Below are 26,989 nucleotides of genomic sequence, written 5' to 3' on the forward strand. Positions count from 1 at the left end.
TAAAAAATAAGGTATTGCTAACTTTTGCTCAGTGACTTACAAAAAAAACTCTACTGATTCTTCTCAATACATCTTAACACAATTAAAAACCCAATTTTCTGAAAGGAGCGAATGTCTACCTTTTACTCTTTGATATGTCAAGTCTATATAAACGTTTGTCTGTTCTTAAGGCAGAAGTCCACCCCCTCCTTCCTCTTTCCCTTTTAAATTAGACACCCAAAGCAACTTGTTGATTGCAAATTTGGCCTCTATTCATATTCATTTTGTAATATTTCAAGTAAACACCATTAAAAAAATATCTCCAATAACAATAAAAAGCATCCAAAATCTTTAAAAAACACGTCAGATAAGATGATCTTTCAAACAAGAAAAAACTGAGCACACTCTTTCCTACTGAACATACCTTGCCTAGACTTCAGTTGCAATGGAGTGACATTTAAAAGGTGTGCAACTAGCAACAGTCCTTGACAAATAACAGTCATATGCAGGTTCCCTTCTGGAACCAGCTGTCCACAAGTAGTGTGGGGGAAAAAAAGAAAAAAAAAGAATGAAATAAAGAGAAAAAACAGCCAGGATCCACTTAATATTGCTGTGAAGGTGTATGTGCTTGTGGAATATGCAGTACTTTTTTTCACCTTGGTTAGAAGATCATTTAAGTCAACATTTATAGTATAATAGTGAACACAGAAATATAAAAGTTAGTCAGCAAATGTATTTAATGTTGAGAAGAATTACATCCTATTCAATTAGCTGAGCAAGGCTTTCAGCATTGCATGATTGTGTTTATGTTTTAAACTTTTTCCCTTATCACTCTGGAGAAGGTTTCCCTCTGGATGAATACTCTCAGGGCACACACAAATTAAGCCATTTAGAAAAGTGCTAAATAACAATACAAAAGGGAAAAAGGTTTTGAAAGCCACCCACAAAATTCAAGGTTTAGAGCTTTCCTTGTTCAGTAGAATAGATCAACAGTAACTTCAGAAACACATGCCTGTCATTTCTGTTTTATTTAAAGGCAAAATATACCTAATATCATAGGAAAGAAACTGGGGCCAATCCTTAGCTGGTACAAGTTCAGGTCAGTGTAGCTTTAAACCATCTAAGGATCCAACCCACTGTTACCTACTCCCCATCCTACCCAGTACCCCACCCTTCCACCCCCCATATCTCTACTGTTTGACAGGATACATTTCTGTTATGTTGACTGTGATTGTTTTGAAACATTTTAAACCTTTGAGGACAATTAATTGCCTTTCTGATTTGTATATCTGTGTCTTACAAGCAGTGTAAGATGTTAATTTTTCTCTCATCTTTTGCTGTTTAGCAGTAGCTAAGTAAATTAAGAGCTAGGTTTTAAGATTTTCATCTTAGCCTATACAACCATATCCATTTTTACATGTGAATTGTTAAGATACAACCCAAAATCCTACAAAATAACCTTTTATAGGGAAAGATTTCTGGAGACTTTATTTTTTTTATAACACAATATCTAGAAATAGGAGAATCTTTCTCCGGAGATTACAGTATTTAGAGATGCATATTTAGAATCAAAAGGATTGTATTTTCCTTAAATGGGTCTGGCTGAGTAGATGGTCCCAAACACAAACAGCTTAGACAGCAAGTCTAAGTCTAAGTCAAAAATCAAAATGGCAGAAACTGGTAAGCCAGCTTGGGAGTCTCTCGGTTGAGAGAACAAAATGAGAACAAGTATTACTTTACTTGATTGCTGCCCTGGACATTTTTTCCTGTGGGACTTTTGTTGTTTGTTTTATTAGGGCATAGGAGGGAGAATTTGGGGATTATTTTGTTTGATAGAATTTTTCAAGTTACAGTAAGATATACAGCCATTAACATGCAATCTTCCCCCACCCCCAAAGGTAAACCATTTACTGAACATAGTCTAGATATTTTAACTGCATTCATTATTGCGTCTAAGCGCCTCATGCTTTTGTTAGGGGAGATGAAAGAGTCTCTGCGATAGATAGAAGCCCTACTCCCTCATTAGCAGGCAAGTATTTTTTCTACAACTTCTGTAACACAAACTGCTTGAAGCTGTTTGTCCATGGATATTTTACTAAATCCTACCAACTACATTTCTGAACCCACCTGTGAAACAGCATGCATACTTCACCCTCATGCTGCCATTCTTTGGCTGATTTGTTTTAATAGTGTAGATGACTGGGGGAACGGTTTTAATGGATTGTATGAATACACTTCTGGTACATACATTTCATTTATTGTATGTCAGTTGAAAAGAATTACAGTTCCAAATATGCAGAGCTAAGACTATGATTAGTAAGTATCAAAAAGATACATCCTTCACTGCCTGCTTAACTCTACTGGCGATGAAGCTATTTGCATCACAGAGAAATAGCACTTAAACAGCCTGAAAACTAATTTGAGCTTAAAGGGGCTCTGCTCAGAAAACTGTCCAGTTCTAGATCAAACAGAGGATTAGGAAACTTGCTTCAATATAAAAGCTATGGCAACATGACAATATTGAGTTACATAATGTAACTAATGTAGTACACTTACATAAAGTCTGTAGAAGAAAATACAGAACACACTGGCATTTTACTTTGCCTCTAATAGAAGGTTACAATTCTAAAACTTTGTTGGTAAATACATTAAAAACCACAATAATATCTCGACGTCCCCAAATCAGACGTTCTTGTTACAATAAATGAATTTGCAATGCACACATTAACAGGTTTCACAGAGGCCAGAACTGTAACTTGTCTAGAGCACCAACGTTAGAGAATTCGCCTTTGTTTTTTGTTTTTAAACAAAAAGATTCACACCTGAAAATTTCTGTAATTAAATGGCTGTGTGCAAACACCACTTTTTTTTTACCTCATTCTCAGTTAAGGAAGCTGAAGGAGATGAACTCTTGCTAAAAGCAAGAGTTGAAGATTCTGCTGCTGAAGCCCGATTTCGCTTCTTCAGAGGTTTACATGCATCAGACAGATTTTTCGTTGCTGTAAAATAATTTTGGTTTACAAAGTGAAGTTTGGAACTTTAAAACGTTATCTCCCTGAAGCCATTTAAAATATTCCTTCATGTAAAGGAAGGAATGATTTAGGTAGGTCTTCTGGGAACCTACGTAAGGCTGAGAGAACAAGAAGTTTCTGAAACCACGTGTTTTGTCTTGACTTTAAAAATAAAGGTTTCTATTAAGCAAATACGTACTACAAATGTCCAGAAATGTTTTCCCCAAGTTATTTTACTCATTTCTATTAAAATCAAAACACCTTGTGACTTATCGCCTCTTTAAAGCAGAGGTAACAGTTACATCCTCAGATAAACTCTAGAAGGCCTATGTGATCTCATCTCAATGAGTATCACTAGTACTTTGCCAAGAGAAAGGTTACATACAGGGACCAGGTACCAGACATTATCTATGGCATGTCGCCGCTTCTACATTGCGCAGAACTTTCTGAAGCTTACTTGTCTTTGGCATTTCATTATAATACCTAGACACGCTCTTACAGCAGTTATCTTAAACTTGAACATCATTAATAAGTCTGACTTTTGGATTTTGGTCCAAGGTGATTTAGAATTCCCTCTCATGCGCCACACTGCCTCCCATCAAGCATCATTTACAAGGTCTAAAACCACATAGTAACTGATTACATTGATGGTCACTGCTCTTGTTTTATTGGGCAGATGAAGAATGACAAATTGGAGCAGTAGGATTCGTATCACTGCTTTCCAAGATCACAGGGCAATAGCTTTAATTTGGTGCCATCAAATGGTGAACTTGTGAACTGCTGCTCTAAATCAGCAATACACAATTTCAATCAAGTACAATGCTGCAAAATGGTGGTAGTGAAGGAAGAGGGCACGCTCCCCCCCCCAACTGTGGCATAGTGGCTGTAATTTGTTACTGCGTCAGCAAATTTAGGCGGCTGCCTCAGACAACCTGTTTATTTTAAAATTATTTAATTGAAAAAGTTACATTAAAACTTATTCTGACCACATTACCTGACTGGTTCTTTTGTGAAGAGGAGGTTTCTGTGACCTTAGTAGAGTTTGTTTTTGCTGTTTTGTCATTGCTTGTCTCCCTCTGTCACAAAAAAAAATATGAAAAAATAAAAAAACTCCTAATTTATGAGTGGTTGGACAAAACTGGCAATTACTTCTGGATTTATGTTATTAAAAAGAAAGTGTCTTTACAAATATCTGAATGGTAATGTAGTTAAGCTAGCCCCATTTAAGTGATTTTTTTAAAGCTCATCTATAGCACAGGGTACAAACCCATAAACAAATGAGAAAAATTAAAGAACAAGGTATTCCAGCATCCCACTTATCCATCCCAAACTCAGCATATCAAAAAGGGGAGCTCTATATGAAAATAAAACATGTAAATGACCCTTACTAGTCTTTGTCTATACTGGTCAAATTAAAATCTTTAATTATTAAAGGTAAACTGCAGAAGTAGTATATAAATTTGAGAATAAATGCAGAATTTTAAGTCTCAGAGGCTTGCTTTCAACTCCACAACTTATAGCAGTGCCATTTTTAAAATTACTATGGTTAAGATTGTTCCAGCATTTCCAAAATATAAACACTATTTTCAAGGGATCATATAGAGTGCGTAAAGTCACTCCAGACTGAGAATTTATCATTAAATGTTCAGGCCAAAAACTAGGGAAATTTTGTCAACACCGTGTCAAAATTAGACACTATTCCTTACACATGATGCCACTGTTTTTTTCTTTGTATGTTACAAATTCATTCAAATAGTACGTCCCTAAAATTGTAGCCAAGTGTTTAACCCTGCCAAATGTTCAGACGATCAATAAGAAAATTCTAAAGAACTCAATATTTTTCATATTCTTTGTCTGACAATTTTATAAAAGCTGTCCAGGTGAACACCTTGAAAGCCAGAGACTGGTTTCCTTTGTAAAAATAAATATGAATGGATACTGTACTATAGATGTGCTACAATGCACTTCTACTGATGTCTAAGCTACCCTACCACTGATGCTGCTGTGTAAAATGAATGAAAATGTACAGCTCACTCAATTTATAGCAGGCTTTACAGAGCTCCCATTGTGTTAATGTGCATTTTATATATGTCATGAAAGCACCAATAAACTAAATATTTTTTTCCAGAACTTTCATATATCTATTATGACATATGTGCAACAACATTCAGATTTCATACGTAAGAGCTGAGGTCAAAAAGGATAGGGTAACGCACAACTCTCATGCAAGAAGTGGTCATGAAAGATCATTAAAGTTTCACCTATCCAAAGCAATTCTAACATAAGCCTTCAAGCAAACTGTGATTAGAGGAAGGAAGGTGTATAGTTTGTGTTTGCTTTTTGGAATCTCTGTGTAGACATTTTTGCTGTTATTCGCCATATTTTTACTACCAGCACATATAGCTAGAAGTACCCACAGCTGGTGGGAGCAGGAAAAAGACTAAGAGGTTATCCATTAAAAACTGGGAAGGCAGCAATTCTACGATAACTGACCCGTCTGTGGACAGAAGCAGAAAAACCACTGCCATATGCATCTAGTTTCCAAATTGCATAGTTTTTATACATACCAGACTCCTTGTAACTAATTCTGATAAACTGACCAGATAAAGGACATCACTTTTAAAATGTATATAACAAATTACTAAGTCAGTTTGATCAGTTATATGCATCTTATGAGAATCACTTATCTCAATCATTTATTTTTTTTCCTGTCAATTATCAAACCTGTATCGTGGTATCAAAAGATACCCAAAGCTCGCCTTTGTGAACTATACTGCAACCACCTTTCATTCTACTTCTGATTAATCTGCACTAATTGTTGCAAACAAATTCAGGTCAGACAGTAAAGAAGGAACTTTGGTGATAGTCAAAACAGGGACTTCATAGCAGGAATTAACTGCAATAAATAAACTTAAATATTTCCCTGTATCTAGCACATTATAGTCAATTCAAATCAATTAGACAAGTTTAAAAATTTATCCTAGAATATAAAATGGATATTCAATGACTAATCTTTTAGAGCAAAAAGTGCAAAAACCACTTTTGGCTCTTCTCTCTGCAAAGGTAATAAAACATCTCTAAGGATTATCCTTATTCCTTACCAATAGGCTAGATAAGCCTGGCTATCCGAAATTCTACATGTTTTTTATATTGAACACTAAAGAAATTGTCTGGATATCCACCTTATCAATAGAAGCAACTAAAAGAAGAGCCTATCAAACAAACGTGACATCTATAAACGCGACCTGCAGAATTAATTTAAAAAATCTACCACCTTCCTTATACTAGCTTGCTTCATTTAACCAATGTGCTACTGAGTCCTGAGGCAAGGTTTGCAATACTTAAACTATGGCATGGTGCTCTTGTAAGATATCTGAATACACCTGTGAGCTAAACTCTCCACAAATGTAAAACCTATGAAGTTCACTGGTCTAAATGCACAGCTAAATAAGCCTATGCTTGAGTGTCTCGACGATTTGGGCTGACATCCATATACCTAGTTTTAGTGACCTACATAAGGAAAACTCTCATTGTCACAATCAAGCTATACTGAAAAGAAGCTTGTGATTTGCATGATAGAGACACAGTAATATTTACTGCAGTTTCCTAACTTAAGCAATTGGGCAGCGTGTCACTAGAGTGTACTACAAGCTTCGTTCCAGCTCCTGAAAAGTAGTTTTCCCGTTTTGTTTTACTTGCCTTCCTCTCTCCCCGCATTTCTGTCTGCAAGCAGCATTCACTAACATATACAGATTCTTGTATACATTCCTGTATACACTCCTGAACTCTTATTCATGGGGAAAGAAAAAGAACTATAAAGCATGACAATAGTGAAAGGTCATGCCTCTGCACATTCCTTTGGGAAACAGACTTTCTCAGCATACATTTTCACCAGTCTACGTAGCAAGAGCATCTTGTTATATCTCCATCCTCAAAACCAAAGAAGAAAGCCCATGGCAACAAGCTCACGTTTCTCTGAATATTTACAACAGTTTGGTTTGATATACAGACATTACTTTTTTAATCCTGAAAATGGAAATGCTGACAAACTTAACTACAGCAATGTGTTTGGTGCTGCTATAAATCCACCCAAACAAACCAACAACATAATTACCTTCCGATTATTCTGTTTATCCATCCTGAGTCTTTTCCTAGGTGCTTCCTGAACTTCAAAATCTTCTGTAGGTTCCTTTGTCCTCTTTTTTTGGTTTCTTTTATTTCCATGTAAGTTACCTTGGGATGGGGGATGGGGGAAACTTACATGAAAAATAATCTAAAACCCACTTTCAAATTATTTTGAACTGATCTACTTATTTAAGTTACTTTTCTTTCAGTCATTATTTTTAAAACATGGTTAAACATTAACACAGTTCGATGACCTCTTAATGCCTAAGGTCTGGTTTCTCTTTCTGAAGGCAAGCTCTAGACATATCCAAATCAATTGCTTAATGCTCATTTTAGAAAGACTAAAGCACTAGTTTAAGATCTGAATATCACTGCCCAACATTTGTTTTGTATTGTTAGACTACACACGTTTGATCTATACAGCTTTTAACTCTTCTGCCACTTTATAATAGTGTCTCAGCACTGAATAAATGTTTACGTCTCCTTCAGGAGTTCTCCAGTTGATACTGGTGAAGTTACTGGAGACATCCATTAAAGGGCCTCTGGAAAAGACAAGATATCACCAACTGTACAGATTAATTCTCTCTTTCTGGTATGGCAATTCCAGATGCTTTCCAACAAGCTTACTTATGTTGTACAGGAGACCATAAGATCCCCTTCCTTTGTGAACCAAAATCCTAAGAACAGATTCACTTTGGTCATTTTAAACCAAAATGGACTTATTCACACATTTTTATGATAATTCACTGTGAAGTTCAAGCAGCTGGCTAAATTACAAAAGCTCAGTGACTAACCTACATACCCTTTCCATAGGTTCAGCAATTGTTTACACTTGCTCTACCTCAAAAAGACAGATGAAGTTTTAGGAAGTGGTCTGGTTCATCAGCGTGAAACAGCAACATTTTTACACTCTCCAGTACTCTCTAGTTTATGAAGCTACAGAGTATTATTAATATGAAGATTGCAAGCTCCAGGGGCACAACTATGTTAACTGAAAATTGCCCTACAGCTACAAGCATTCTATTCCAGTGGGAACAAATAGTTACAAATATTAAAAATATAGTAACTTGAAAATACAAATAATTTTCAAATTAATGTTCATATCTAAACAATCTAGGACATATTCTATTATCAAACTCTGAATTCACAAAAACAGACTGAAATGGCTCCAGGAGAACCTGCTACTTATAAAAAGCCAGAAAAAGAAATCCCACAATATTCTTCCAAGTTTAAGATAAGAGGATTTGGGTAGGGGAACGAGTCAACTGACATGTCTTCATCTGTAGATAACTATAAATGTACACAATATATGTACTAGAAACACCTGGTACAGGTACAATTTCAATTACATTTCTTGCAATATGACACTGAGGAAGGTGAACAAAATTCAGCACTACAGCGTTTAGATATTTAATTTGGGATCCATTAAAATTCTAACGTCAAGGAAGACAACATCTGAGATAAAATAAAGAGATTATGATACGTGGGCGATTACATAAAAAAATACACTCAATAGCTACTTATAATGATGAACTATTTGCACACAACACAAATTTCAATTACTTCTGGATCTTGATCTCCTTTTAGGTGAGTCTTGAAACACTTTACGTTTGGCCTCTCCAATATTCTTCAATGATGAACCTTGAGAGATACAGAATGTGTTTTTTTTTTAAACTGATATCCAAATATTTGACACTTAAATTTTAAAGTTAAAAACTTTTCAATTTTCCACAAAATGATGTTATTTCACACACACACAGATAGTTAACAAAACTGACTGCCATTTTTATACAAGTTTTTCCAAGTCTCACAAACTTTCAAACACTCCCTCTCATTCTTGTCATTGCCCAAAGCAGCACCTGTTGGTTCTAATACTTCCATAGTATGCATTCTTACAGTGCTATAAAACTATTTAAATTTGAAAAGTGATATCTATTGAAATTTGATAAAGTCCATGCAAATGCCAAACTATCTTCCTCTTTCTTTCTCAAATACATGACTCCAAAATCCTCAGATATTTTGCAAAATAGTTAAGACTCTTAATCAAAACTAAATGCTAGACAAAAGCAACAAAAAAGAAGAAAAAAAAAAAGTATTTTAAATCTTGTACAACATCCTAAAAACTTTGCGTAGTGCAATAAAATGCCAAGTGGATGAAAGATTCAGAATAAAGTTTGGAATACTTCTTCCTGAGTTGATGCTGATGAGGTAATATACTCTAGGTATTCGTATGAAGAAAAGGTGTAGCACTGATTACACTTTTAAAACCATTTCCTATATCTTCTATTTAAAAAAAAAACAAAAAAACAAAACCAAAACAAACACTCAAATTTTACTAGTAGTAACACTTCGTCTTCCCTTCCCACCATCCACTAGTAACAGGCAGTGGATGCAATGGCAGCTGCTTATGGGCAGAAGAAGAATGAGAAATCAGCAATCTCTAAAACAGTAGGTTTACATATAACAACTTTTCAGAACAATGAGCAAGAAATGTAGACTTCATGGGTTGCTTTTATTGTAACCATTGGCATTCCTTTGCTATTGGCACAAACACCAAGAATTAAAACTGGAAAACAGTGAAAGCTGTTTTCCCTACAGGTCTCAAATATGTGCTTAGTTTAACACCACTATGTATATCAAATTTAGTTAGAGTACACTAGCACAGTTTTACGTTTACCAGAGTCTTCTTCAGATTTGGGAGAGGTCACTATGGCAAACTTTGTGTTATAGCGAGCTTTCTGTTTTTCACTAAGCATGTTCCACTGCGATTCAAGCAATTCTTCAATCTCCTCACTTGACGCATCTGGATGTTCAGCAACCACCTATACATGCAGAAATAGGGTTTTATTAAAAAAAGGTGACCATTGAAACGAATGGCATATATTCTTCTATTGCTTTGGAAAACTGGATACAAAAGAGTTGTCTAACATCTGCTGTAGACAGAACTACATTCAAACATTTCGTATCCAGTTTTGGTTTGTATTTATTTTTTGAATAACCACTTCTTTCTAAAAAAAAAATAATCTTTCAGTAGATTCAGAAGTATTAGGTACCGTTTTAGAAGTATCTATTTGCCTTTTAAACTTCAGAAAATTGAGTAGGAGTAGATCTTGTGGTATGGTGATTCCAAAAAATTTATTAATTCTGGATGAAGTTTAATTCTGCCCCATAGAAAACAGACAAGCAATATTGGAATAAATGCTTGCCTACAAGGACATCCACCAATCCACAGGAGAACTCGTTATGCATAGGGGTACTCCTTTATACCTATCTTAGCAGAGAGATTTACACAAACTAGCATCTGATGCAACATTCTGCTGTATTAATTTATCATTTTTATACTATTTATACAAATACTGGGAACTCAAAAAGCTGTGAATCTTTTCTTAATGTAAGCACAATATGTAACAGCCATCATTATGGAAGTTAAGAGACTTCCTAGGAAGTTTATTCAACACAAACAGGAAAGCCAGTATCTAAAAACAAACAAAAAACTCCTTCAGTATTTTCATACTTTCACTTAAGGAAAAACAGATTTGATAAATCTCAGAAGTCAGAAAGCTGTAAGATTCTGAAATCTACAGCAATGAAACAGTAGCTTTAAAACCAGCCCTCGGTCCCTATCTCATTACCCAACATTCTCCAAAGCCCCACGATTTATTACTGCAGTGATGCAACCAATACCCCGAAACCACGGAGTAAAAGAAAAAGCAGGCCAAGGGAGCCAAATGTTTCAACAGTAACACCATTCAACAGAACAGAAAGACAATCTTTCTGTGGAAATAATTAACCTAACTTCTAAGAACGTGTTTTAACGTTGCATTTCCTGGTATCAAACAAGGTACAAGTGTACCAAGTGTACCAGTGAAGCTCCTCCCGGAGTTGCAGTAGTTGTTACACCTTCTTCCCACTGAGATTATTCAGTGTCTAGGAAGAAAACTCATGCTGTAAGTTCTCCCAAGTGGAGTCCTCCTGCTTCTATCTGGCACAAAATACTTGCTAGCAGAATCTAACTACCTTTGGAAGCCTCTGTTCAAGGTTTGATTAATATTGCAGAGTATCCAAAAGTTATTGAGAGGGGAGAACACAGACCCACAAGAAACGTCTCCCACAGATCTCACCTCTTCAAGCAACCAAGTTAACAGCAATTTTGACCACTGTCTGCTGAGTGTATAGCTCATTCTGCCCAACTAGGGCATCGAGTTATTTCATTTTCTAACAAGCAACTAGCTGTGCTCATACAAACAAGATGCAGTTTAGTGTCACCTCCAGTCCCACCGCAATACAAACAAAAACAACAGGCATGAGAAACCCATGGCTCTTAATGAGGGAAGCTGCACAAAGAAGGACTGCCCAACAGTTTTCTCCAAAGTCTTCACAGTGTCATACTCAATTCCTGGCATACATAATGGAAACAGTACATGTGAAAATCATGCACTTCTTTACAGTATTTCTTAAAGTCTAAACATGCTACAGAAAAAAATGGAAGATCTTTTCTTGGATCTGGGAATTAACATTACTATAGGTGTGGAAAACATGGCACTTAGGTCAGGCACGTACTGCTCATGCAAGCATATTACCTCCACTCATTTGTCTAGATGTCCAACAGATCCTTATATATGCAGAAATCTTCAATTGTGCACCCTACTAATGAACTTATTTCTTAATTTACCTTAAAACAGTCTCAATGCCCAAATCAATGAATTCATATGAACAGCAGAGCTGTCTGTCTCTCACTGAACAATACCTTTAGCCCAAGTCAGACACTTGCTTGTAACTATGATGGTGGTTGTATTTCACAGAGAAAGTCCACAAGAATGCCAGCAGTACAAGATACAGCTGAACTCCTTTGGTGACAGCATGAAACACTTAACATATCACTACAACTACGACATTGCTCCAAGCTTTCAATGCCTCCTTTCCTCAGGGAAACATGCCTACTAAAACCATTCTCCAGCAGCAATTCCAGGCTTCAAGCAGCCATCATTAATTTCTGAAAATTTCAACTGCTTCTCACTGTTCTATCCTCAGAAAAGTAACACAAAAAGTAGTAATTAATATAACCAAACCAATACATGAATCCTACTACCATACAAATCTAGACTCCAAACAAAACACAGCAGGAACATCTCTACTTTTAAGATACCGTGTGATTATTAGAGGCCCTGAATGAGAAGTCTTTAGTCATTCTCTTCCATCTCTTCCCAAGTCCGTGAGCCAGAGAACCTCTTTAGGATACAGTTTTACTTTGTCCTTAATATATTTATGTAAATACCTAAGGAACCATACTCTGATCTCTCAGATGCCACCAATATAAATGGGTCAAAAAGAGATCTGCTTTTTAGCTGATGTTATCACTACATCTAAAATATCAGAATAACTAAAACAAGAGGGAAAAAAAAGTCTCTTGGATGGAAAGCAAACTACACGAGTTGAACCAGATAAGCCAAAGAGAAAGGAAAACACTGAGTGTTAGTTTGCACACAAATTCCACCTTCCACCAAAGCCACAAAACTGCCTTTTTAAAAGCAACCTGACAGGCCTGAAGAGTTCACTAAAATTAGGTAGCAGGTTTGGTGCAAGAAGCATAAATATCTAAAATTGTATTTACCTTCTTTGCTAGTCGTCTTCACATCAAGAGAAAGGAAAAAACAGGCTCTAATGATCTTAACCTGTTACAGGGACTTTTGGCTGCAGCTGTCTGTTATCTGCTGTTTTTATAACCTACATCTGTTCCATGCACAGAAATGCTTCTGTATCAGTCACATAATCGTGGATTTGGGTTTTCATGACTCATTTTATTAAAAGGTATTCTAGGTAGAAATGGTAGGATGCCCTCTCTCAAGATATATGTAGTATTTTGAAATTTATGTCCTTTTACCTATAACTCTGTGTAATACTAAACATTACCATCAGTGTGATTTTCAAGTTTATGTAAGTTTTTCAGTTTCCCAAAGAGACATTGAAGACAAATCAATTCTTCAATGTCAAATATTGTAATATGCTTCGCATTTTCCATCTATTATGTTGAAAGCTATAGTATAACCATAGAAGGGAATGAAACTTGATAACTGGCACAGTAAATAGCAATGTAACATCAGAGACACAGCATGTCTCTTCTGTAGTAGGATGAGTTCAGCTAAGAGTCCATAAAACCAATCATAAAAATCTAATTTCTTCCAGAGAAGTAATTTCATATGCCTCAATACAGCACAAGACTTCTTGCTACCTACCTTAAAGGCCAAGGAAATGCCCTCTTGCCATTACACAAGTTACTTACAGAAGAACTGGAAACAGAACTCACTTCTCTCAAACATGAGACAGATGTTTTACCCATACAACTTTTCATAATGAATATTTCAAAATCTGTATTTAATAGCCTGGGTACAAAACCCTCTTGTTTCCGGACCAGCAAACTGAACTGCTAATGTTTTTCTCAAGTGAACCAAATCCACAAAAAGCTATATGTACACTGTGTTCATTTTAACTCTCAAGAGGATCTTGAGTTGCAATGATCTAAAAAGATCCTTAAGTTGAACTACTACTAATTTATTTCCTTGGAACAAAATCTGTTTTTCAACTTTTCTTCATAAAGTTCCGATTTGTTAATATTTTCTAATACAAATATCTTACAATGAAGTCAACAAATCAGCAGCTAAAGACAATTAAAGTCATCTCTAACTTTCTGATCCCTTTGTGAGTATTACAGAAGAGTGCAACTAAAAGACAACATCAGAACTGATGATTCTTCCAGTGCGTGGAATTGTACTGCAAATGCAGCGGAGGGCTGCTCATGATTATTGTTCAGATGTTCATAATTTTGAAGTAATGAGCTAGAACAGTGGTACTGCTTTTATGCCTCTAGCAGTCTTCATAAGAAATGTTGGTATTAAAGTAGTTATTTAATCTACCTTGCCACAGAGTGTAGTACTCTCAAAAAGGCCTAGTTTCTGTCCCAGCTGATTGCACACTGACAGTCATTTTCATATGCTTTGCTAACTGCTGAAGCTTCTTTTGAAGTTCAGCAAAGGATTCTAGGTAGGTAAATGGAGTTTTTGAAGAGTTTGAAGACAAGTGAGCACACTGTATGATTTGAGCCACGTCATCAAAAAGAATGCACAAGCTAACTGTAAGTAGATGGCCATAAACTGCATAACCTTGTTTATACTTGCCTGAGCATATCTATGCATATCTACTATATTTTATGTATATTAAAAAATTAAGGCTAATAAAAAGGACTGTTGGATTATGTAGGAAGATACTAATGTGACATGTTTAAAGTAAAATGGCACTATCACTATTTTGTTTACTCATCCACATTCCCTCCTTTCTGTTACTGTCTAGACCAAGATTTCATGCAGGCATACCTCATCAAACCCAGAATATTATGGATTCTATCGTAGCAATTAATTTTTGTCAACTAAAGTGAAGTAAGAGCTAAAAGAGACTAACCTCATCTCTGTGCTTTTGACAAAAGACCAAAAACTGAGATACTGCATCGCCCTTTCTGCTTCGTGGAGTAGATGCTGGAGTTTTCTTTCTATTGAGAGGGGAGCCTATCCCTCTTTTGGATTCTGCCTGATCAGATGACTTTTGAGGAGTAGTATTCTTAGTCCCCGACTGACTGCTTTCTTGCGTATCATCAGCGGCAGACAATTTTGATGTCCTTCTCCTCCTCTTGTTAGGAATGCCAGACTCCTTCATTGATTTCAGATTTTCAGTCGTTTCTTCGTTTGAGTAAGATGACTCATCTATCTCCTCTAACGGCTCCACAGCAATGCCAACTTCCTTTGCCACTCGAGGATTAAGATGAGGTCTGTCCCTAATGTAGATGAAGGTGTACTTGGCCTTCCGTTCTTCCACTGTCATGCTTACTGCTTCACTTGCTTGCTTAACACCCATCTCCCACTGCGGCCGCAGTTTCCCTGAAACAGGCTTTAACATCTGCAAGGTAAGAAGACTGTGTGAGAAATTTGCTTGCTTTTGATTCCAGAATACCAACAGTAACAAAAAACAATTTCAAGAGACTAAGTGTAATGTACAATTACAATTCAAACACTCAGATGGAATTGTATTCGATAGTACTGATACCACGAATAAATCAATGACAAAGCAGAACAGTACTCAATTTTAATAAGTAATATTTATTAATATATTTAATAAGTAATAATTATCAGTAATAAGTCATCCCATGCTTCACATCTGTACGTGAAATATAAGAATACGAGACTCTGTAAAACAAACCATCTTAAAAGCTCCCTAGAATATCTATTTACACCTATACATGCTCATAACAGAAAATTTTAAAGAAATGCACATCTTGCCTTATTTGGAAGCTTCTTACCTTTATTTTCTCTGCTTTAGTGAGGGCTTGTTTTGCACTTTCCTGGCATAATTGTTCAAACTGGTCTTTTTCTTTGAATGGCACAAGGCTCTTCTCAAATATCCAGGCTCGCTCTGGGGCGTCTCCAAAAAACTGAACATGATATTGACGAAAGCTCTTTTTCTGTCCTGAAAAATAATTTAATAAAGTATTTAAGATCCAACTCATGTTGTTCTCTGTACTTCTTATAAGCTGCTATAGTTACCACAATGACCAAAACACAGTACAACTGGTTTACCTTTCAAAAACCCACTTACTGGGTTGAAAGTCTCTGAGTTAAGCTATTAAGTTTGATGTAAAACCCAACCTGTTTAATACAAACAAAAATAAGCTTTTCTAAATTAACGTAAGGTTACAATCATCTCTCAGTCCTTTCTATGTATATTAACTTATATGTAAGCCTGGATCTTTCTGAAAATGCTACATGTGAAAATCAATACAAAATTCAGATTTTCAAAGCTTGGACAGCCTGTGCACTAAGCCTCATCTGCAATCTACCTACATCATATCTTTTTAATATTCTTAAATACAGAATCACAGAATTTCTAGGTTGGAAGAGAAGACCTCAAGATCATCAAGTCCAACCTCTGACCTAAGACTAACAAGTCCTCCACTAAACCATATCACTAAGCTCTACATCTAAATGTCTTTTAAAGACCTCCACAAACACACACTTCAGCTAATTTTAACAATTGCAATCACACTTCATCTTAACCAAGCTTTTAAGGAATCAAGGCAAGAATGGAAAAGGATTTGTGTGGTGGAAGGGAGAGTGGGAAGATGAAAGAACAGTTCTGAAATCTAGATGAGATATCTTTCTAAGATCGTAAAGGGGAATACTGGCTCAGTGTAATAGGCATACGATCTTCCCCTGCTAAAGATCTCAGCTATTCTGCAGGGAAAGGGGAAGAAAACACCTTCAAAATTCAGGAGGATTTCAGAGTTAACCAATTTCTAAATGGCAGATGGCATAGGTAAGAGAATCAGACTTGAGAGGTCCTTGAGCATCTCCTTCATAAAATCTTGCAGATTTGTTGTCTGCTAAGTGTTCAAATTAAAAAAAAAAAAAGTTTTACTGTGATGAGCTACACTTTTGTGGTTGCCAATACTGCTAGAAAGGATCAGCTATCCACCCTACAGTATTCTGTATACAGTTCTTCAAGGTATCACCGTATATCTAAGATGTAGTCTGTGAGGAAGAGGAAATCAGGGAAGTATTTCTGTGTGGTAAGAACAAATAACAGTCGTGGTCATCTGCAACAGATGTTTTCAAACTAGGTCTAGATTTTGCTAGGTTATTCACTCACAGCATACCTTCTGATTTAGTCAGCAAATACTTCTAGCTGACTGCCTCATACACTATTATTACTTGGTTTGCTAGACATAGAAAGAACTCTCTTTTTGTAATTACTCAGCCAATAATTATGTTTCAAGAGGTTTGATCTTGCCTCAAGATGTGGCATCTGGAACAGTAATATGAAATCAACCTAATGAATGGTATGAGCCTACGTTTAACTAACCATTACAGCCATATATACTACATATACGAGAGCTACAAGAATGATAATGACTCATTTGAGATCAGGTATGAGACTCAAGAGGAATGGCACAGGTAAAAGTCTCAGGACTGTAGGTGTCCAAGACACAATCCAGTGGCCTAATACATGCTCCAATAAGGCACAGCAAGGAACAATTCTCTAACAGTAATTATTTTGCCCCATCAAGAAAATTCCACTTAACTAGGGAATACTGAGCTCCAATGAACTAACCTCGGATGAAATAAAGGATACATTTTGTATTTAACCAGGATGTCCTAGCTGCTGACAGAGACAGCACATGCTACATTTATGACCACCTGTTAAAATCTGCCTTTGATCATCCAACAGGCCAGTTCCAAGAAGACTCACATGCTCTCTTCCTTTTGCAATATAACACTGGATGGCTGTAACTGCCTAATTAATTAGTAATAATAGTGTCTACCATTAGAATAATTGAACCTATTTTTGAATCTGCAGGTATCTTCTGTGGTCTGAATGAGTAACAGCACTCCTGGATGAAATAAAGGACATCACTGTGGATTGCTAAATACCAAGCCACCATTTTGGGCTCACAGAAGCCCACAAACCACAAGCTGCTGAAGTTCTGGCAGAGCTTTCTGCAGGACCCACCACTGTTGTCAGTCACTCGCTGAGGTGACCACCTCAGATGCATGCCTGTTCTGCAGCAGAGCAAGGGATTGTGGTGAACAGGGGGGTTTCCTACAAAGAAGGTTCAGGGAGTGCTGTGACCAGGGTGGGCTAACAGGGCATGGTGTGGCAGTTTGCATGGTTGGGTGTGCGGGGGGAATCATAGAATATCCTGAGCTGGAAAGGACCCACAAGGATCATGGAGTCCAACTCCTGGCTCCACACAGGGCTACCCAACAATCAGACCCTTATGTCTGACAGCATTGTCCAAATGCTTCTTGAACCCCGGCAGCTCGGTGCCGTGACCACTGCCCTGGGGAGCCTGTCCCAGTGCTCAACCACCCCCTGGGTGCAGAACCTTTCCCTAACCCCCAGCCTGACCCTCCCCTGTCCCAGCTCCATGCCATTCCCTCGGGTCCCGTCGCTGTCCCCAGAGAGCAGAGCTCAGCGCCTGCCCCTCCGCTCCCCTTGTGAGGGAGCTGCAGGCCGCCATGAGGCCTCCCCTCAGCCTGCTCTGATCTGGGCTGAACACAACAAGGGCCCTCAGCCGCTCCTTATGGGTCTTCCCCTCCAGAGCCCTCACCATCTTTGTAGGGCTCCTCTGGATGCAACATAACAGTTTTATGTCCTTTGTGTACCGTGGTGCCCAAAACTGAGATGACAGCCGGACCCAACCCACAGGGACGCCTGCTGCCTCCCTGAGTATGAGACGTTGCTGGAAAAGTGACTGGCCTGGTACAGCCCTTTGATTATTGTTTTCTCATGCTGGCAGTGATAAGCTAGCAAAGAGAAGTCTAATAGCAATCAAATGGGATTTCAGGGACTTGGGGCAATTTGTTAAAGGATCAGGCGCACAAGCAGTTGTTTTCCTCTATCCTTCCAGTAGCAGGGAACAATGGTGAAAGGAAGAGGCAGACCCAGCTGATCAACACGTGGCTCCAAGGCTGGTGTCACCAGCAGAATTTTGGGTTTCTCAATCATGGGGGGGTCCACACAATACCAGGCCTGCAGGTGCTGGATGGGATCTGACTTTCTCAGAGCAGGAAAAGGATTTTTGTGCAGGAGTTAGCAGGGCTGACTGATAAAATTTTAAGGTAGATTTGAAGGGGAAAAGGGGTAAAACCAGGCAAGCCAGTGATAAGCTATCACTGAGAGAAGGTCTCATGCATGAAGTGGTGACTGGTGCCTATCTTGGCCACAGTAACCATGAAGTAGTCAAATTTAAAATCTTTGGTGATAGGAGGAAAACTGCCACCAAAACCTCAACCCTGGATATGAGGAGAGCAGACTTCAGGCTGTTCAGGGAACTGGTTAGTAAGGTCCCCTGGGAAACTGCTTTTGTAAACAGTTGGGTCTGTCAGTGCCGGTCAGTTTTTAAGTACCACCTCTTAAAAGCAGAAGAGCAGGAGATTCCAAAATCACCTGAATCCAAGCAGGTGGAGCAGGAGGTTGGCTTGGCTAAACAGGGATCTTCTAGAGCTTAGGTGGAAAAAAGTGTATGGCCACTGGAAACAAGGTCGGGTGACATGGGAGGCCTACAGAGGTGCTGTTTGCAACTGTAGGGAAAAAATCTGAGCGGCCAAAGCTCAGTTAGAGCTGAAGCTGGCCAGTACTGTGAAGGACAATAAAAAGGGCTTTTAAAAATATATTAACAGCAAACGGAGGACCAGAGATAACATTGGTCCATTACTCAGTGAGGATGGTCACCTCACACATAGGATAGGGATGTATACAAAGCAGAAACATTTAATACCTTCTTTGCCTCCATTTTCAACACTAATGATAGGCTTTGGGGGTCCCAGAGCCCTGAGATGGAGGACTGTGACTGCGAGAATGATGAACTTGCAGCCAACCCCAAACCTGTGCAGGATTTGCTGCTCCAGCTGGATGCAGGTAACCATATGGGGCCTGACAGGATACATTCCAGGGTACTGGAAGAGCTGGCTGATCTCATCGTGAGACCTCTCTCAATTACATTTCAATGGTCTTGGAAATCTGGAGAGGTCCCAGTCGACTGGAAGCTGGCAAACATAGTTCCTATTTTCAAGAAGGGCAAGAAAGAAGACCCTGGTAATTACAGGGCTGTCAGTCTCACTTCAGTGCCTGGTGATATTATGAAGAAGATTATTCTGGGAGTTATTGAAAAATACCTGAAAGACAATGCAGTCATCGGTCATAGCCAGCATGAGTTCATGACGGCAATGTCCTGTTTAAAGAACTTAATTTCCTCTTATGACAAGCACACCCACCTTAGTGACCAAGAGAAGCTAGCTGATGTAATCTTTTTGGATTTCAGAAAAGATTTTGATACTGTTTCTCACAGTATCCTTCTAGACAAAATGTCCAGCATACAACTAGACAAAATCCTAATGAAATGGGTGAACAATTGGCTGATGGGTCAGGCTCAAGGAATTATAGTAAATGGGGTTACATCAGGCTGTCAGCCAGTCACTAGTGGGTTTCAGGACTCAATTTTACTGACAGTTCTCTTTAATGTTTTCAAAAATGACTCAGGTGCAGGACTCGAAGGTACATTACGTTTGTGGATGACACTAAACTAGGAAGCGCTATTGATTCCCTCAAGGGCAGAGAGACCTTGCAGAGAGATCTGGACAAATTAGAGGGCTGGGCAATCACCAACCGCATGAAGTTTAACAAGAGCCAGATTCTGCACCTGGGATGGGGCAGCCCTGGCTGTACGTACAGAGTGGGGTCTGAGAGGCTGAAAGGGAACTGGTGGTTCTGGTTGACAGCAAGCTGAACATGAGTCAAAGGTGGAGGTTCTTGGTGGAAGTTTATACCTATGTACTTCCTGAAGGTCAGAGCAAGCCCCAAATCAACTTCAGAGTAAATATCTGAAATGCTCCTCATATATATATATATATATTATTTAAAAGAGATGGAATTTATTTTAAAGTATGTGGGCTCCTCTTTCTGTTAGCACTCCACAGGTTCCACTCGCAGGTATGACATTGTTTGTTTGCTAAATTTGTTTTTATAGTTTCCTTTAAAAAGCCACCATGCTTGATAATGAAGCATGAATCTTGCTCCTTTCAAGGAGCAGAATAATTTAGTTAGGAAATAAAACAGCTCTATTTCTCTCAAAATCCAGCTCTTCTATGTCACAGTAGACTAAATAGTCAAAGACTACAACCACAGGGACTGCCTGATCAACTCTGAAAGACTGCTACACGAAATATTTGCCCGAGAAGTCTATAACAGCCATTTTAGCAATTTCACGGATTTTGAAAGGGATTTCAAGAAACCATTTAGTTTACTATCAACATTGAGTCTATCTATAATCCTAGAGATCCTCCTTCAATTTGTTCTTAAAAACCTACTGTGAATGAGATCACACAATCTCTCCAGGCAACTCATTCCAACGTGTCACTATCTTTTTGACTTCCAAGTCGTTCTTAGTATGCAGCATAAATATTCATGGTTACAAAACTGTCTTGTTCTCAGAGTAAGAAGAATTTATGTTTTTTCTTCTTTGCATGTAACTTGTGTTATTTAAGGCCAGTTAACATGCTTCTTCTTTAGCTCCTCCTTGTCAGCTTAAAGAGCCCCAGTTCCTTCTGTTTATCCTCTGTTCTTTATATGTAAGTGTAACTTTGGTCTTCCTGCAGGGAAAACTACATGGCGTTATTATGACTTTCAGATTCTTTTCTTCAGAAATGCAGCTTTCCACTCATTTCCTAGCATGACTTTTTACCACTGAAAAAAAATATTTATTCTTACTGGATTGCATTTTTTTCAGACCACACCCTCAAAGTGTCAAGATCACTATTATTTCTAGTCCTACATGTTTCTAGTCCCTCCACATTGGTGGAGAGATTTGGTTCCATCAAATTAGCGAGGGATGATTTGAAAAGGTGCCTAGAAAGCTGGCTGGGCCACTGGCCTCACAACTGTTGCAATCAGAGATATAAAGTCCAAACGGTGGTCTGTTACTCGCACTTTACTAGGGCAGATCCTGTTTAACATCCTACCAAATGACCTGGACCAGAGCAGAGTGCTCCTGGGGAATAATTCCAGTCAGCACCCTACAGCCATGAGGAAAAACTTAACATGCTTGAGAAACAGGCTGACAGGAACCTCATTAAGTTCAACAAAAGCAAACACAGAGTCCTGCACTCAAGACAGGATAAGCTGACACCACAGTACACAATGGATGCTGTCTGACTAGAAAGCAGCTATGCAAAAAAGATGTGGGGTCCCTGTGGACATCAAATTGAACATGAACCAACTTAACCTTGCATAACCTTGTAGTGAAGAAGGCCACATACTTGTAGAACATACAAATGGCAAGAATATAGCCAGCAGGTCAGATAAACCAGAGGCTTATTCCTCTCTATTCAGCACCTATGAGATCACATCTGGAATACTGTATCTCGTTTTGGGTTCCCCAGTACAGCGAAAACACTGACATATTAAAGGCAGTCCAGCGGAGGGCTAACAAGGTGATTAGGGAACTGGAGCACAGTATGTACACTAAGATGTTCAAGGAGCTTTTTAAGTCTCAGGAAACCAAAACCTAAACCAAAACCAACTAAACCAGAGCAAACAACCCACTGAGCTTTAGAGAGATTTTACTGCTGTCTTCAGCTGCTTAATGAAGAAGGATACAAAGAAGACTGAGCCAGACTCTCCCTGGATTCACACAGTGCTAATACAAAAGGCTGTGCAATCTCCATCCTTGAAGACATTAAGTATTTCACGGGACAAGGCCTTGTGCAACCTCATTTAGCTAGGAGAACTTGTGACTTCTAGGGGTCCTTTCCAACCTACATTACTTTATCATTCTACAGACAGCACAGATAAACTTTGAAAGTTTCAGAACAGAGTAAGAAACTGCAAATGAGATGAAGAAATTGGTACAATTTCTACTTAAGAATTACATAAACACTCAGTAGTGCCAGCATTAAAATCAGCTAATGTCTGTAGATAACTATTGATTCTATGAATCACAGAAAATGAAGCTGGCTGAATTAGGAATTGCTTTTAGTAAAGCATCATCACCAGGAGCATTTAATTCCTATTAGCTTTCAATAAAATTTTTAGCCCGTGTCACTTCTCCAAACATCACCATAAAACCAAGGGGAAGTATGTACCAGCAAATAATTTTTTAATAAAACTTCAACCAATTTCACAGATCACAATGTTGATATCCTTCAGAGAATGTTCAGAATTACAAAATAACACAGTGAAAAAACCTCAAGCCATCATATGCTCAAGAACAGTGCTTGCATCATTTTAACATTCTTCCTGACAGCAACAAACCGGTTCAGTTACTGATACAATGGAACAGAAAGAATGAAGAACAGAACTTTTCCAAAATAATGTTTATATAATCATGAAAGGAATCTGGATGTTTGTAGGATCGCTGACATACCTTTTAGTTTAGTGTAGGCATGGAGAACAGGATCAGCAGAAACCATACATGGCCACCATGGGAAACCGGACACTTTTGACCACACTAGATCTCCTATGTTATACTTCAACAGATGGACTTTGTCTTCTTTGATGGTACTCTGAGTCAAATCTTTCTTAGCAGGAGCCTTAAAAAAAGAAAAAAAAAAAAAAAGAAGAAGAAAAAAATTATCACCATGTTTCTCCTTTGGATATGCACTCGGATTACCAAACATCACACAAAAAATAAACAACAAACTACAGTTTGTATTCTGTTTAAACATCCTAGTTAAATGTACAAACATATACAGTGGTAAATGGAAAGAGGAAAGAGAAATATGATGCTAGAAAAGGGTTATAGTGTTTTCTAGCAAACAATAATTATATTTCTTGTGTAATAAAGACTAAGTCCCAATTCTTGTTCTCTCACAGCATAAAATTCCCAGTTCCACTTCTGTTCTTTTTAGCTTGAAATACTGGCAAATAAGCTGTAGTTTGCCTTTATCTTTTTGAATAACTGCTGAGAGATCATCAGGAAGGCTAACTCTAATTTCAACCACATTAAACGGAGCACCGACTGATGGAAAAGCCAACCTCCCTTTGTATGGAACATTATCAGTTAAGTGCTATACAAACAAAAATTCTGTTTGAGGTTAGAATCTAGAATAGACTGAAATACCATCTTTATGTCTGAAGAGTAACTACATACATAACCAGTCAAGAAAACAAAATTCTGCACCTTTTAGCTCTATTTCGACATAGTAAGGAAAGCATGACAAGAATCCTTCCCCACGTCCTTTTACAAGTTTTTTGTTTGGTTGGTTTTTTCTATTCCAGTTCTAGCAGTAGAAGTGTGTGTGTCCAGCTGGTCCTCTAAAGCTATTCTTGCTGTTGGAAAACTATTACACAACTATTTCCCATTCAATGGATAGATTTAAATCCTACAATGGAGTTTTACGCTCTCCTGTGATAGGCACACGTTTTTATAGCATCATAATGAAATTCAGCAACACAGACATTTGTTCACAAGCTAGAACTATTTCACATTTGATGAAGCTAGTTACAGTTTGTCTTTTTGCCTTCATCTGTTCTATTTGACGTAAATAACGGATGCACTTATCTTTTCATACATGAAGACTGGATGTACGGAAGCACAGAACATGTCTCATTGCAGCTACCTAGGCATATTTTTATTTGCTTTTATCTTTTTCCAGTACTATATGTATGCACAACAAATTATATCATTCATCTTTTCTAGTACCACCTCAAGAGCTTCAGGCTTTCAGTGGATTTAATGCTAGAGAAGGAACAAAAATTTGTTTTAATTAATGGAAGTGGCAAGAAGAAAGAAGGTATACTGCTAAAAGGCTGGAAATCAACAATATGGAAATGTCAGGTTACCTTGTATGTAGATTTTTAAATCCAGAGAATGCTACTATGATTAACTGCACATTATTTTCCAAGCTCAAACAACAATCTTTGACACACTCTAACAGCACAGAGATTTTTTACTATTCAGACCCAGAGGTACGTCCAGTTAGAAAGACTAAAGCTTACTGTACTGAGCAACTCCTTTCCTCAAAGCTTTTGCTTTTAAAGCTGCTCCTGGTAAACACACATGATGCTATGTCATCTGATTGCTAGGGACAGTTACTCATCTAGTGATTCAGCTTTTCTGATGAATTCAGGCTTGGTTCATGTGCCTCCAGCAAGAGCCATGTTCCCATGTCTCAAGGTTTTTGGCCCTCTAAGGAATCTGCAAGACCATCAGAAAACCCCTCCCGCTGAGCTTGCCTCAAGTCCAGCAGTCTCAAAAGACCTAAAAGATTCCAAGCAGATGTGAAAAATCAAACGCTCCTTCTAGCAGTGAAACATGACATGAAAAGTTCAGCTTAAAGGCTACAAATTAAGAAATACATATGCTGAGAACAGATCCGGAAAAACGTTAATCCTAACACACACAAACCAACTTCGGCATTGAAACAAAATAGATGGGATGCAAATATTTTTCAATGAGCTAAATTTTCAGAAATGTGAAAGTTATTCAGGATGCTACGTCTCATTTTTAATTTATGAGTCCCAGTATTCTTCAGAAAGTGCAACTAGGCTGAAAAGATTTACGACTACAATCTGAGAGGGAGCTGGCTGGAATAATGAAAAGGCTCTAGCAGTACTTCTTACTGCAGCAGAATCTGAAAGGGACGGCAGTACAGGGGTGAATATTGCATTTCAACACATCTACGAGCACCTCACAAATCTGAAGAGCTCTGTTACCGGAATGGATCATGATAAAAACTTGAAAATGACAGCCCCCTGATAAAATCTGCAAATCAATGTAACATTTTCTGTATTTATGCTTTCTTTTATTGATAACATGCACATGCTTTCAAAGATGGCAAATACAGCCCAGTATTCTATATACATAATTTTTTGAAGACCTCTCATATGAGGCTATTCAAAAGCCTATACACAATATTACCATGAGCTCATTCTCTTCCATCTTACATTCCTACATCATTCTGTTTTAGTTTGAGTTCCTCATTCTGGGAATTACTCTGACCCCTTTAATATGTATCTCTACAGTAAACAGAGAGGTGAAATTCCTGGCATGTTCTTCCAAGACAAGCAGCTTTGTGACATAAATGGTCTCTTTAGTATCTCCTTTCAAAAATATTTTTGAGCATTATTTCTTGAACACATAGCATCAGAAAGCTGAAGGATTAAAATTATTTAAAAAAAATCAGGAAATGATAGATACTGGCAAGCAGTCACATGCAGGTTCTACTCTAGTTTCCAGTTTTTTGCTATTGTTTAGTGTTTTTTTTTTTTATTTGTTTGTTTGCTTTTTTTGAAATTATTGATAAGATGGGACAAAGAGCATTTCCAAACAAATTTTCCACCCAGTCTCCTGATGGCACGTGTGCTATTGTATGATGAGAGCTGGAGCTTCTTTCATGAGACACCTGCACTCACTGTTATTTTCAAGAATAGGAAATCACCGTTGAAGTTACAAACTGGTAGAGAACAAGTAATTGGACTTCCAGGTGTTTTTACTTCAGAAGAAAACTGGAATTGCTGTTTAGGTGAATTTTGATTTAATAACTGAGACACCCAGATCAACTCTTTCTGTGATGACACTTAAACACTTAAGGAAGCAAATTAAAATGCAAGACTCCTGGTTTAGAGCACAACTGTAAAATGAGGAAAAGAAGCTCAAGCAAGTCATACTATTTTAAAGTAATTTATTCTCCTCAATTTTTGCCTCTAACAATACCATTTTTTTTAATTTCTTGATAGCGTTCTAATTTCCTATGAGATACCCTACCCACAAATGCCAACAAAAAAAAGTCTGTATGGCTTTCCCTGCTGCAGAGGAGCATAGATCAGTCTTTACTTACTGTAATTGCTAAAATAAGTCTGGCTTGGCCTGTGTTACGCCCCATTCTGCTACCTTCTCCTGTAGTTTTGACAGAATTAAACACACACATTTAGTTGCAGAATTTCCCCTACTTCTCCTTCATTAATTATTATTAAGCTCTGCAGCCTTTCAGATAGCTACCTCCTCATCCACCTTCGCCCCAGACTTCAAACCAGCCACACTGAACAGGAAGGAGGAAACAGCAGCGTGATGGTTGGACCAGATGATCTTGAAGGTCTCCTCCAACCTTAATAATTATATGATTCTATGAGGAAACAGCCTGGGAGCTTCTTTCTTTTCTACTTTGGGCAAGAATTTCAGTCTGGGTGGCTTTTTTCTTTCTTTTTTTCTTTTTCAAACACCAGACTGCAGAGAAGTTAACCAGACAGGATGGCTGAAGCCTGGGTGATGACTTCAGACCACACGGACCAGTCCCAGTGCCGTATACACAGACCATTTGACAGGCTCCATGCTC

The 26,989-nt window shown here is 37.9% G+C and overlaps 1 protein-coding gene across 10 annotated transcripts in view; it reads right to left on the reverse strand.

Annotated features, from left to right (window-relative positions):
• Positions 1 to 26,989, reverse strand: part of NSD2 (nuclear receptor binding SET domain protein 2) — a 106,494-nt gene that overhangs the window by 24,648 nt on the left and 54,857 nt on the right. For all 10 annotated transcript variants that reach the window (XM_027455680.3, XM_027455677.3, XM_027455672.3 and 7 more), the window contains 8 exons: positions 23,080 to 23,245; positions 15,460 to 15,626; positions 14,568 to 15,059; positions 9,793 to 9,937; positions 8,679 to 8,756; positions 7,105 to 7,223; positions 3,985 to 4,066; positions 2,854 to 2,978 (listed from right to left, as the gene is read on the reverse strand). In XM_027455680.3, coding sequence (XP_027311481.3) covers positions 2,854 to 2,978; positions 3,985 to 4,066; positions 7,105 to 7,223; positions 8,679 to 8,756; positions 9,793 to 9,937; positions 14,568 to 15,059; positions 15,460 to 15,626; positions 23,080 to 23,245 — 1,374 coding nt within the window. The remainder of the gene's footprint in view (positions 1 to 2,853; positions 2,979 to 3,984; positions 4,067 to 7,104; positions 7,224 to 8,678; positions 8,757 to 9,792; positions 9,938 to 14,567; positions 15,060 to 15,459; positions 15,627 to 23,079; positions 23,246 to 26,989) is intronic.

Source organism: Anas platyrhynchos, chromosome 4 (genome assembly GCF_047663525.1).
Source record: "Anas platyrhynchos isolate ZD024472 breed Pekin duck chromosome 4, IASCAAS_PekinDuck_T2T, whole genome shotgun sequence".
Classification (NCBI taxonomy): domain Eukaryota; kingdom Metazoa; phylum Chordata; class Aves; order Anseriformes; family Anatidae; genus Anas; species Anas platyrhynchos.